A 13,850-nucleotide genomic window follows, 5' to 3' on the forward strand; every position below is an offset into this window, starting at 1 on the left:
ACCACTGTTTCGCCACGACTGGTCATCTTTCATCTGGGAAAGCCCAAAAGTGTACCGGGCATAACAAGGGTTGCATCGCTTCCCGATAAGGGTCTTTTGTCTGCGCTCCGCTAGATATAGCCTAGAGCGGTTTTTCTCAAGATGCTTTAAAAGGAGCTACTTAAAGAGGAGCATAACCAATGTCCATCGCATATGCAGATTGATATCTAAGAGCTTATTTTTCATCTTATCACTGTCATTTGGATATTAAAATTGAATAACACTCCAATAAAAACTAGCTAGGTTAGCGGATTAAAAAAAAATCCATAGACTATCATTCATACTGCTGTTAACACTTTCTCTGACAAGCGGATGCAATGAGACCCATTTTCCGGTTTGTTCACGTGACTCTCGACAAAGCCTATATTCTAATAATTCATAAAAGAATCTTTAAAGGACAAGTTCAGTATTTTACACTTAAAGCCCTGTTTTAAGATCGTTTCTGATGAAATAGAACGGTTAAGATTGAAATTTGGACAAATGCTGCTGTCCCGAGAATTTTCGGTTTCTGTGGTAGCAGCACCTCGACAATGGTTTCATAGGTGCAGCTTGAACAATCATTCATAAAACTTTAGTTTACAAAGACGTGAAACTCACCGAGTGGTCTGGGGTGTTCACTGCTAGGCTCACACAAAAATCGCTACAAAAGATACTTTCCAACAGGTTTTATCGCAGTTTTTGTCCAACTCCGTTGACTTGTATTGGATGTTCTGTGAGGTACGTTATTACTCCGCCGACAGAAACGAAAACGGGGTTGTTTGTATTCTTTCTGTAGTTATGCAGTCGCGGTATCGTAGGCTACGCTATCCAAACATTTGCAAAGGTGCATTATCGCCACCAACTGGGCTGGAGTGTCTATTATTAAAGCTCTCAACGGAGGAATGTCCGGTTGTGAGGCGTTTGAAAAATAGGTCCACAGTTTTACAACGAATGGCAAAACACCTGTTGGAAAGCATCTTTTGCAGCGATTTTTGTGTGAGCATATCAGTGCACACCCAGACCACTCTGTGAGTTTCACGTCTTTGTAAACTAAAGTTTAATGCGTTTTATAAATGATTGTTCCAGCTGCACCTATGAAACCATTGTGGAGGTGGGGGGGTGCTACCACATAAACTGAAAATTTTCAGGACAGCAGCATTCGTCCAAATTTCAATCTTAACCGTTCTATTTCATAAGAAAACAGGGCTTTAAGTGTAAAATACCAAACTTGTCCTTTAACATAAAAAGCTGAAATTTCATTATGAAGATAAAGGTTAGGATCCTGTTTTTTCAGTAGTATCACAGCACACCGCGAGTTTATATTAGCAAAGTTTGTCGTTGGCTTTTGGCATCTGATATAGTGTTTGGACCTGGAAAAGCGATGCATGACGTCAGACTTAACAAGCAAATAGTTCTGATGCAAATGTCAGTTGCATTACATCCGAAATGATTAAAACCCACTTAAATTCAATTTGGTCAAAGAGTCAATTTGAATTGGATTTTATATAATTTATGGGTGTAATTTATACCATTCTGATCTCATGTATTAAGCATTGAGGCAACACAAAGTCAAGTACACCTGAAGTCAAACGTATCATTAAAAGCAACTTTATTAAAGATCATGAAACAGACACAGATACAAAGACAAATATTCCATTTTAACCAGGCAAATAACCTGACAGGACTCAAAATATAGTGCACATCCCTTTAGTCTATTTCTATTCGAAACCAGAAGTATGGATTTTCCTGAGGACAATTGCCAACTTGATATTCTCGGAATACAAAATGAACTTGTCCAATTAAAACAGTGGTGCAAAAATGTATGCAGAAGAGTGCAAAAGTGACATTCAGAGCTCACATGGATCAACGAAAATCTAAAATCCCTTTTTTTCTAAAACACACTTTAAGAGGTTAGGCTTATCACCGCACCTTAAGGCACCCAACTTCCACTAGCGCAGATCCAGCAAGAGAAAATTAAATTGCCAATTTCTGTCATTCACAGTTTTGGGGGAAATCCACACTAACAGAACAAAAACAAAACAGGACAGGAGGTCTCTTTCTCTAAGAAGGTCAGTTGCAACAAAACAGCCAAACGCATGTAGGTCTTGCCTCTAGATTAAGCTCAATTTAAAGCCATAAAAAGACTAGACAGGGTTGTTTTTGGCCGACAGCAACAATTGGAAACACACGTGACCCAAGACAAAAACATGACAGACTGAATCATAGCGACAGTTTTTCCAGGTATGCAGGCGGCTCAGTGGAAAAGAGGAAGATGGCATTTGGGGGATTTTCAAGCTCTAAGATTCATTCTCATGTGGATCTGTGCAAAAAAGAACATCTTGACTAGATACTGCGAGTTGAAGGGACGGAAACAGAGTGGCTCCACTATTGTTGTGTAAAAGGGCCGCTGACAACAGAAGGGTCTGTAAATGGCACAGATGAAGAAATTGCCCTGAGGCCAGCGACAGGAAAAGTCAATGCTCTGGAAACAGAGCTGACGTCAAATGTTACATGGAACCAGACCAAAGAGGAGAACCTCGAAGCTTAAAAATAAAATAAAAAAACGCTGAATTTGGTTTAATGTTTGAGAAATTAGACTGAATTAAGTCTATCGGGTCTTGTAATTTCACACCGTTTACTATTAAAAGGAACCTGAAAGAGAGAAAAATGAATTACAAGACAGTGAAGTTACTATTCTACATGGCTTCTTTCATCACCTAACCTGTGCTGGAGGTCATGGAGAAAAATAAACAGGTTTTCAAGAAGTTAACAACTTGGCAACACAGTTAAAACAAAAAAAAAAGCACCGTTTTCCCTTTTTTTAGGCTGCAGAATTGTGATTATAAAAATGCTCTGAAATATGACTTTGACTGTGCTCGTTTCAACTGACCAATTCGTTTACATGCACTTAAAGCTTGGAGATTGGTGTAGTAGCTACAGCAATGCTCTCAATGGCACACTCATCCGTTCCACGACGGATTTTGAAAAACCCGTTCTCGCCCCAGTTGGATCCCCAGCTGTTCTTCACGATCCAGTATTTCTCCCCGGTCTTATGGCACTTCCCATACCCCACCAACAACACGGCATGATTGGTCAGCTCAAAGGGATTGTTGGAGTCGCGGAGGAAGGTGTGATGGTAGATGCCCTCTTTATAGTTCATGAAATCTGGGTACACCTCCAGTGCCACTCCCATGGGTCCGTTCTTGACCAGCTCCAGCATCATGGCCTCCTCGCTGCATCCCCCGTAAAAACCGCCCACATAGTGATACTCGGAGGCATAGTAACGTGTGCATTTCTCAGGTACTTTGCAGGGAGAATCAGCTCCGGTGTACGGGAAACAGTTCTCCTCCACAATGCCGAAGTCCTGGATGTATTTACCAATCAGGTACGGAAAACCTCCATCACAACCTGCACACAAGACAAAACCCTTAGAAGTCAAAAATAAACTGTACTTTTTTCTTTTTCATAATTGGGCAATTAAATGGATGTTCTGCATTTTAAATGTTATACATTTGATTATGATACACTGCATGATTGCAACAAAGTATACAATAATTTGTATGGTATATAACTAATAACAGAATTGTTGCCATTAATAATTATTACAACCATTATTATTAAAAACAATACCATTCGCACAAAAAAAATGAATCTAAAAACGAACATAAACATCCTTTCAAGCAGAGTTTGTTCATTCCTCTCCCAATTTGAATGTAGTTAAATGGAAAAAGCGTTTATCCCGAACCTTTACACACCAAACAATTATTTCTTTTCATTAAAGCTTTGCAATGTATAAAAGCATACATGTCTATATCCCTAAAGAAATTTACTAACACTACCACTACTACTACATAGTTTAGGATAAGGGTTAGTTGCATGTAATGCATAAATTACTGTTGTTACTATAGTAAGTACATGTAACAAAGGCACTGTAAAGGCAACTTTCTTTTCTTACAAAACCTACAGGGAGGGAGGCACAAAGTCAAACATTTGTGCAATGAATCCATTCTGATCTCAATCGGATTGTGTAACCATAATCCTGAGGGTATAGGAAAAGCAAACAGTCACAGTTTTATAACTGCAAATACGCAGACAGGCCCTCTGAAGTTCAGCACAGATACGGGTCATATTAAACATTTGCCTCAGGGCTTCAGTGCATGATTTTACCTTGAGAATACTGGGAGCAGGACACCACTTGCTGAGGACTGAACACTGGCTGCTGGGTGTTGTTCGTCTGGATTCGGACTCGAGCTTCAAGCATTCCCATAGTGGCAAAAGAGTAACAGCTGCCGCACTGAGCTTGAGAAAGAGAGAGAAGAGAAGAAATCACTTACAGATGAAGGACAATTCACAACCTCATTTCCTCATCCTACAGAAACATCCTTTAATCCGCTCTCCGTCCTTCTCTAATGCATCCAGAACATCTGAAGGAGCTCTTAACAAAAGGCATACACTATCGGACTCTGAAAGGAAAGAGCCACTCCAGACACGGCCACCAGCGCCTGAAGAGCAGATCATCCACTCGCACTTATTTCTCATGTCTTCTCTCTGAAATAAGTGCGTTTCTCTTCGACTGTACCAGCAAGCTAGGGAAGATGAGACTGTAAACCCAAGAGCAAGTGGAAACATACAAATCCAAAACACACTGTGATACAAACCTTTCCAGGGTCAAAAAAGGTCAGATATGTTACGAAAAAGTCAAGGCTTTAAAGTGCACAAATTAGTGACAACACCCAATCAACTTGCTAAAAAGGACCGCAAAACTTCAGTACACAATATTTCACATTTAAAAGCTGGTAAAACATCCACTAGCCTAAAATAAAATAACTAGCAAAATGTTTCTTGCCAAAAATGCTTCCTCCTTTTAATACATAGCCAATTCTCAATGGAGATACATTTATAAAAAATGAAAAAAGTTACACCCTTTTATCCAAAAGATGGAAAACTTATACATCATAATAGTAATACTACTGATATAAGACAGGCATTAAAAACATCCCAGCACTTTTTATGAGGGCAAACAGAAATGGTGGCTTCTCCAGAAACTTAAATTCAATCATTTTTATACACTTACATTTTAAAATAAATAAATTATTAAGCTTTATAAATAAATAAAAGTTTGTTGGGGAAATACATGAGAAACAGCCAAACACAGAATAGAGAAAGAGCTTGTAATTTCCTGGTAGTGTTTCTAGCATCATTTGTCAGGCTGTTCCAGTAAGAAGAGCTACATCACTGTCAATAACACACACACTCCTAGGATTTCAGATTCAACACAATCAATAGTAGCATATTGAGGTTTATCCCAGGACTGACTCAACTGTAGGTGGTAAAGCACTGCCTTGAAGACGTTTTTTTATATAGTGACATGTTCAGCTCTGAGCAAACACTGACTGAAGCAACCGTTTTGGTTGCAGTATTTCTTCTCACACACACACACCTTGGTTGCGGACAGGGCTGACATAACTGAGTCCGTTCACGTTTCTCCAGTCCCATTGTTCTGGAAGACCAGCTGCCATCTTACTGTCTGCAGCGACAGTCACAGGCCTGATACGGCTGAGAGAGAGAGAGAGAGATGCGTTTATATTTAAAAAATAACTTTATTCCATACTATCAATTTTGACAAATTCCAAAACAACAGTAGACAAAAGTAAACACCACAATGCAAAAAAAAACAAAGAAAGTTAAATCCCCTTCATCACAGAGCAGAAAATATTTTTATAGCACCATTCCATTTCAAAAGATGTCATAGCATTCATTAATTTATAGTACTTAAAATCAACAACTCTAGACTTGACATAGGCTTTAAATAGACCATATATTGTCCCGGTCTATTCTATTTTTCCTACTTGTATTGAAAAATATTTGTTTGTATACTAGAAAGAGAGATAGAAATCATTAATTGCCCATTTATCTTCATAATACAATTTTGCTGCTATTATTATTATTAGTATGTAATATGGAAGCTTGTTTCCACCACAGAACACATACAAAAAAAAAAAAAGGTAATTGAGAGTTTGCATCTCGCAAAAGACTTCTTTTCTCAAACTTGCGTGATATAAAAAAGTCAGTCTTTATTTCCTCACTATTGGACTTTATAACTTGCAATTACAAGTTTATATCTCACAAGAAACAGAAAGAAAAAAAAGTCAAAATTGCGAGATAAAGTCGCAATTACCTTTTAAATTGTTTTATTCCGTGGCGGAAACAAGCTTCTATTCTGTAATCAATCGATTAATTTGGGGATGTATTTTATACAGTCAGTCAGTTTAGTGAAGTTTTGTTCATGCATTAACTGAAATCCACACGGACTAAAAGACTTAATTTTTTTTATTTAATAACATCAGTTAATCAAAGTGAGAATAGATAATAATCGAGAAATCATTATTTTTTGGCCTAGCCCTACTTCTAAATAAATTGCACCAGATATTTTGAGCTTGAAATCAGTTTTAAAGGCATCAATTATTCATTTACACACAGAAGCCTGACTGCGCCAATGAAAGTGTGTGTACCGTGGGATCTTGGAGGCACGTCCTCCTGATCTTCTCAGCATCTCCTGTATAGTGAAGGTCTCATAGAGACTGTACGACGTCGCTTTCCAGGACTTCTGGACGGAGTTGATTTGATCCACAAACTCGATGTTGTTTGTGTATGGCAACTTCATGAGCCTAGAGATCATATAAGACGTTTGTTACCAATAAACATCAATCATTCATTCATGCAGTGCAGGGGAGATGAAATCACATGAGATCTTATCAAGAGAGACAGCGAGATAAGAGGCAATCACAAACACAGCTGACAATCAAACACTCACAGTTGGTGATCGAATCCAAGCATGTGATTGTGGTCGATTCGGGGTGGGATGGGCTGCACCTTCTTCCCAGTAAAACAGGCCCAGTTATTCCCCAAAACATCATGAACCCAACCAGGCAGCGTCTGATCGCAGTAACTGGTCACCTGTGAACCCTGTTGGGTGTACTAGACACAGAGAGAAAACAAATAAAGTGACACTTTCATTTAGGGTCCAATTCTCACTATTAGTTGCTTACTAGCATGTAGATTACATTTTGCAGATGCTTTTAATTTATTTTATCCAAAGTGACTTACATTGCATTTCAAGGTACACATTTACATTCTTATCAGTTCTTGCATATTATAGAATATTGGCTGTTTATTAGTACTTAAGCACATATTAATGTATGAAAATATTCTATAGCCTTAATCCAACCTAAATTTAACTACCCTACTAACTATTAATAAAGCAGTAATTAGGAGTTTGATTCAAAGGTCATAGTTATAGTCAGAATTGGACCCTTAACTAAAGTGTGACCAAAAAAAATACTTGAAGACAGACATTTTATGTAATTCCCAAGCAACATCATGATACAAGGGTTTGTAAATTTGTATGTGAAGGCACGGTTCTGTTGAGTCCATATGGTTTGGACTGTTATTGTTAACTGAAACCATCAAAACTTGTGCAGAGATATACAGACCAATACGTCAGCATGTTTTACTAATTTGTTCCCTTGTTTTAAAGGTGCAGTCGGTAAGAATGACTACTAGCGGTTGAAATGGGTACTGCAGTCCAAATTCAAAATATCGGAGATCGTAGTTTCTCCCGCCTCCTGCTCCTCAGACTGGACGGCGCTCACACATGTTGACAGCACATGCAACAGGAACGAGCGCAATCGACAATCAGTAAATTGGCAACATGCATTATCACATACCAAAACAAAAACAAATATTCCAGCCTGGAAACGCACATTTCAAAATAATAAAAAAATGGCTTTAGAAGTTTTTTATAGAGAAACGAGTATGTGAACTTAGCATGTTTCCTCAATATATGCAAACATTATGGTATCTTTATGCTTTAGTAGAGTGAAAAAAAAAAGTTACATACAGCACCTTTAAGAAAATTGTGCACACAATATAATAATTTGTTCCCTCGATTTACTAAATTGTGGCCACGTTGTAAGAATTAATTCAACATGACAACGATAGTAGGGCTGCAACTAACGATTATTTTGATAATCGATTAATCGGACGATTATTTTTTCGATTAATCGATTAATCTGATAGAAATTAAATTAGATTTTTTTTTATTATAACTAAATAAAACCGTAAATCAGGGTATTTATGTGTAAAAGTGTACTTTAAAAAGTGCAAAAGCGACACATTGAGTTTTACTTATATCAATATTTGCATTGTTTTTAATGATAATTGCTGATGGCAAGTTGACATTTGACAAACATGATTATTGTTAAAAAAATGATATCCATCATATTATGTTTTAACACAATTTTTGTTAAAACAAATTTACACAGACATGTTGTTCAGATGTGAATATCTGAACTAAAAACATCTAAAATATATAATTCATTTAATTTTTATTTAAAATTAATTATATATAAGGAATATAAGGATAAAGTATATTATATATATATAATATATAAAAGAATATAATATAAGGATAAATTGATTAAATAAATATAGAAAGACTGAAAACAATTGTGTGAACGTAGAGCCGCAGTAGATCGCGTTTGAAAAACAATTAAAACTTAGTAGACAAATGCTATAAAAAGAGAACGGAATGGAGGTAACGTTACCCAGCAAGCTAACAGGCTTGAGTAAAGGACAGGAGAAATTATGCATTAGTGCACAAGCATTCGCTGAAAACCACTGAGTACAGTGACTAAAAAACAATATTTTACTGCTGCTGTTATTAACTGCCTTTGTATTTAATGCTTCACTTTGTAAACACCGTTTTAATTTAACCTATTTCTGCGGTAGCGCTATTTTAATCCATCACTTACGTTGCGAGCGAACTGATTGCACAACCTGATGCTCGAGACAAAATACAGACATCCCGGAAGTCCCGGGAGTCTCCCGCATATTGATTGCGGCTCCCTGACGCCCGCGAATTAGTTCAAACTCCCGAAATCTAGAGCGCGCAAGCAAGAGCGCACATGCGAGACAGAAGAGACTGCTCCAAACAGTGTAGCGCGCGCGCTCGGCAGAGCGCCTGAGGGAGAGAGACCTTGCGTGTGTGTGCTTACCAGTAAACGCTCCCCGTGACGTAAGCAGACCAACTAATCGATAATGACATTCGTTGACAACGATTTTCATAATCGATTATAATCGATTTTATCGATTAGTTGTTGCAGCCCTAAACGATACTAAAACAAGGGAACAAATAAATAAATTGTGCGAATTAACTTAATTCGGTGTCACAATTTAAGTAAAATACCTGAATGAATTCTTAATTTGTGGACACTAGGTTGTAAAAATACACGCATTTGTACCATTTGTACCATGAATTTTTGGTAGGTCTTTCGGTACGCATGTGTACACAACTATTAACCAACAATGATCGCAATAAGCTCTGTGTTTTGTTACTTGAGAAGCAAAGTCTCATATGTCAAATTCTGTCCATTTTATCACGAAATTCAAACAATAAATGCCATTGACGCTCTCTGATGTGACGTGACTGATCAGTTCAAGCTGCAAATGAATGCGATCATCCCTTCCTCTTTAATACTAGTTACAGAATGAACATGAATGAGTACAACAACTGAAATAAGTGGAAGTAATAAAATGACAAACTAAAGGAGAAAAAAGCTAAAAGATATTTTTTAAAAAACGATAAGAATGACAAAAAGCACAAATTGATAAAACTTAAACTAAATTAAAAACCGTAACTATAGATTAAAAACTGAAAATATAAAATTAAAAGCCAATGCAAAATATTACTAAATACTATAATAGTCATAATACTAAAAAGACCAGATCTAGTCTTAAAAGAAAAAAGATAGTATTTGTAAAATCATACCACATTTATGGAGCTAAAAACAGCTGTCCAGACCAATGAAACACAAAAGAGCTGATGTCAGAATTTCCCTTCTCTTGTGAAACCCCAGTCATCTGATCAGCCATGTGATCTGAGTCATGTCATCTGAGACTAAAAGTGTCTCATCACGCTTACCTTGAAAAACCCGAACCATTTGTAGTCATTGATCACCACTTCAAACCCCTGGTTATAGATGAGCGTGAAGAACCCAGTGTGTCCGAGATCATCCACAGCTAGAGACAACTTCTGCAGGTCCACAGTCACCGTTCTCACCGGCTTCCCTGTTCAACAACAGTCAACCAAGTTTATATTAGAGCATTGAATGTAGAGAACACATACTGTATGTAGAACATTGAGTAATTAAAAGTTTGTTTAATACCTTTAGGTCTAACACTATTGTAGTTAAATGGAGTTTAATTGGTTCCGTAATATAAAAATACCAGATTAATAATATGAACAATAAGCCTTGTGCAAGGGAATAATATTCTGAGTAAGTTTGATACCTTTAGTTCAAACGGTGTTGTAGTTTCATGGTTTTACAGAATTTAATACACTTAAAATTCCAAAATTATCATTAAACATAAAATGCTAATTCCAAAAACAGAGCCCTGTGCAATAAAATGGATTTTTTTCTTAAGATTTCTATTAGTTTGATATCACAATATTATACATTTTAATAGTTTTTTAGGGCTAATATACATTTTATTTTTCTTGAAATTAAGCCTTGTGCTATGAAAAGGGTATGTTTATGTATGAGTTGGTTTGGGCCGATGAATTCCCGTTAAAAAAATTCAAAGATGGCGCTGCGGCGAATAAGGTCTAATAGTCTACTCATGGTATAAATTCAGTAGTAGCATGGTACAAATTGTGAGGCTAAAGTAATTACCATTCTGATCTTATCACTGTAGGCTACTATGGTACCAAAACAGTCGCAGAGTTGTGTTGTTGTAGGTATAGTAATGCATCCAAAACAATAGGGCAATTATATGAAAAAGATGCACAGACTTTTCTCAACACAAAACCGAAAGTAAATTTGAACTTCCTTGTTGAAGAGAAAAGCGCACTGAAGGTCGTGTGATCTGACCTGTGCTGGAGCAGTCGATGGTCCGGTCCTGACCCACATCAGACACACTGAAGATCCAGGTGCCCAGCAGGTCCTCATAGGTGCAGTTTGCAGGAGTATCGGCCGCGGACCCGCCGATCAACACAAACAAAACAATGACGGAGAGCGCGCGCATCCTTATGACGGCCCGACTGCAGATATAACGGTATAAATGATCGAAAGATACAGCGCGCAGGGTTTTTTTTAATAATGATCGGACGCAAGGAAACTGGTGTGTGTCCTTCTCGTCCTTCAGCGTATCTGCAGGACGGAAACTCTCTGTTGTTGAACAGCCGCGTGCTAATGAACTTATACAGCAATGATCATATGACACAAGTCATGTGACATGCCAGCAAGCGCGCGCACAAAAGTAATTATCACTTCCACAAAAACCCATTTATCATACAAACAGACGCATATGATATATCACACACATAATAATTAACTGTCATGACATACACACATTAACTCAATCACATAAGTATACACTCACACACAAACACATGCATACACATATAAACCTATTCATCACATGAAGAGAGACAAACACATTTATTTGGTCATGCACATTGACAGGACACTGACATAATCACAACAATTTACACACAAAAACAACAACCCTATTTCAGTCTGAAATAATCACACTACAGAAGTAAAGTTTATTGTAAATGTTGTTTCGTGTTGAATTTGAATGTTTTCACCAAATGTCTCCAAAGTATCTTCGAATTAAAAACATTTAGTGAAGTGAAAATGCATGACCTTTGAAACCTGAGTCACACATTTCTGATTTTATAACTGATTTATCAGCAAAACAACCAAAGGACATGTCAGTGAGGATTTACTCGTTTCACTTCTCACTCATTTAAAATGTTTGATTGGTCACTAACTGTTTTGGCCCCTGTGAATGAAAGTTTCAGCTCTTTGCTTAAACATTTCATTTTTTAAGGGTATGTTTAAACGACAACGATGTACTAAAAACTGAAGCAGTTTTCCTTTGTGTTTTTCACGTACAGGCAACGACGTTGTCAAAACAATCCGCAAAAAACGACTTAAAACTCTTCGTTTCCATTCATTTTTGTGACGCGCTCCACAAACTTCACGAAGGGAAACCGGGCTGGCAGAGAGTGCATCATGAATGCTTTCTTTATTTTACAAAAAAAAAAAAAAATGTTTTTTATTGTGAGTGTACGTAAGTAAATTATATGAATTATGTCTTGCTCGTATCTGTATGACCGTAAATAACGGAGTATTTTAAGATGTTTCCGCTGTTATAATGAGTTTCTTGCTCATCTTTCCATGATTTCTTGAAAAAGTGTAATATTGAACCTTGTGCATCTGCCATGGTCAACGCATGTTAATGAACTCTCACTCGCAAAAGAAAAATGCAAAAACTAATCTCTGCACAAGTTTTATTTTACCATTTATTTTGTAGCCTTTTGATATAATAATACTTACAATCATCAGCCCTACAAAACAATTAAAAATAACCGGTGCAAGAGTTCATTCTGTTTATTTCTTAGCGCTTAATAAAAGGTAGCTGTACTGTAGGTGGAACAAACTGTAATTTCCACTACTGTCTGCTCAAAATAAATGAAAAGAAACCTAGCATTGGGGATTTATTGCTTTTTCCTGTTGTAACGAACTCGTATCGAACCGTGACTTCTGCACTGTTACACACCTACTTAATATGCATGTGCACAACGTCACTGTATCCACAAATGTGCGTTTTTTTTGTGTACACGCAGACAATAACGGTATTCATTTAAAAAACTTGCACTTTGAAACCCTTTTTGTGAAAAGTTTTCAGGCCCACAAAAAGTAGTTGTCGTGTACATGAATGTCCAAAATGCATAAAAGGTTTTCAGCTTTTAGTTGAAAATGTTGTCGTGTAAACAGCCTCGTAAGGCCACTGCTCATGTAAACATTTTATGCAAACAAAAATCAGCACACTACCACTGCGGCTAACCAAAATACATTTAAAAACATTCAGTTTTTTTTTTAAACTATTAATCATTTATTAAATAATAAATAATGATTTTATAAATAAAATAGTTTATTCTTTAGTGAAGTGTTTTATCTGATCGTGCACATGCCTAAAGTTTTTAGATGTGCGCATAATACTACTTCGAAACCATTTTATGCAAAGCTACATTTTGTGCTTTTTAAAAAGTTTATTGAAATGACCCTGGGTTAACATATATTATTTTAAATCCACATTCTCCATTATCGTCATGTTAAGGTCAGTTTAAAACCACGTCAATAAATACGAGTTCTGGAAAATCCAACACTTTAGCATCATAAGCAGCATAAACTTCTGATGGCAAATTTGGAATTGAGATAAAAGTCGTTAGACATTGTGTGAGTTGCAACAGCTTTTCTTCAGTAGATGGTTTGATTTTATTGCGCTTCCATAGACTCTCATTTCCTCGATTTGAAAAGTAATGATGCAGTTTCTACTGAACACAGTGACAACCAATCATAAACTTGTCAATGCTTGCCCCATTAAATATTAATGTGCTTTGAACAGTTACCAGAACAATCAGATGCAAGTTTTCAGCACCTGAGGGTTGAAAAACATCCAAGAGACTTTCAGTAGGATGAGAAAAAAAAGGCTTCTTCCGTAGGGGGCATAAAACACACACACACACACACATTAATTCATTAGAAGATTTTTAGCAGCATTGCACACATTTTGACCTTCGGGAACAATAATGTGCCCCGCTGTTATATGAATGCAAACTTCCTCGGGCCAATAGTGGTTTAAACACGTAATGATGCAGTAAACAAACTTAATGTATGAAGTGTTCTTTCTTCCTAAATGCTATTGGCTGATTAAATTTAGAGCTGTTTAAGACAGAAAAGGCCATCTGACGTCCCCCTCTG

General features: G+C 36.9%; 1 protein-coding gene across 1 annotated transcript; it reads right to left on the reverse strand.

Annotated features, from left to right (window-relative positions):
* Positions 1-1,610: 1,610 nt before the first annotated feature.
* ctsc (cathepsin C) lies at positions 1,611-11,334 on the reverse strand. The gene is made up of 7 exons (XM_077207045.1): positions 10,950-11,334; positions 10,001-10,146; positions 6,833-6,996; positions 6,531-6,686; positions 5,459-5,574; positions 4,186-4,317; positions 1,611-3,426 (listed from the first exon to the last, which is right to left on the reverse strand). Exons 1-7 carry the CDS (start codon positions 11,101-11,103, stop codon positions 2,927-2,929), a joined length of 1,368 nt encoding a protein of 455 aa, XP_077063160.1. The 5' UTR covers positions 11,104-11,334; the 3' UTR covers positions 1,611-2,926.
* Between the last annotated feature and the right edge of the window lie 2,516 nt (positions 11,335-13,850).

This window comes from Siphateles boraxobius, unplaced genomic scaffold (assembly GCF_051911475.1).
Source record: "Siphateles boraxobius isolate OS27281-9 unplaced genomic scaffold, OSU_SipBor_1 6, whole genome shotgun sequence".
Lineage (NCBI taxonomy): Eukaryota > Metazoa > Chordata > Actinopteri > Cypriniformes > Leuciscidae > Siphateles > Siphateles boraxobius.

Bases quoted from the DNA above. Each gene is read 5' to 3' on its own strand.
- ctsc (XM_077207045.1), bottom strand. From the start codon at position 11,103: ATGCGCGCGCTCTCCGTCATTGTTTTGTTTGTGTTGATCGGCGGGTCC. The intron at 5,575-6,530 runs GTACACACACTT...TCTCTCTCTCAG, and splicing joins CGTGCCTCCAAGATCCCACG to CCGTATCAGGCCTGTGACTG. The intron at 4,318-5,458 runs GTGTGTGTGTGT...CTCTTTCTCAAG, and splicing joins CAGCCCTGTCCGCAACCAAG to CTCAGTGCGGCAGCTGTTAC.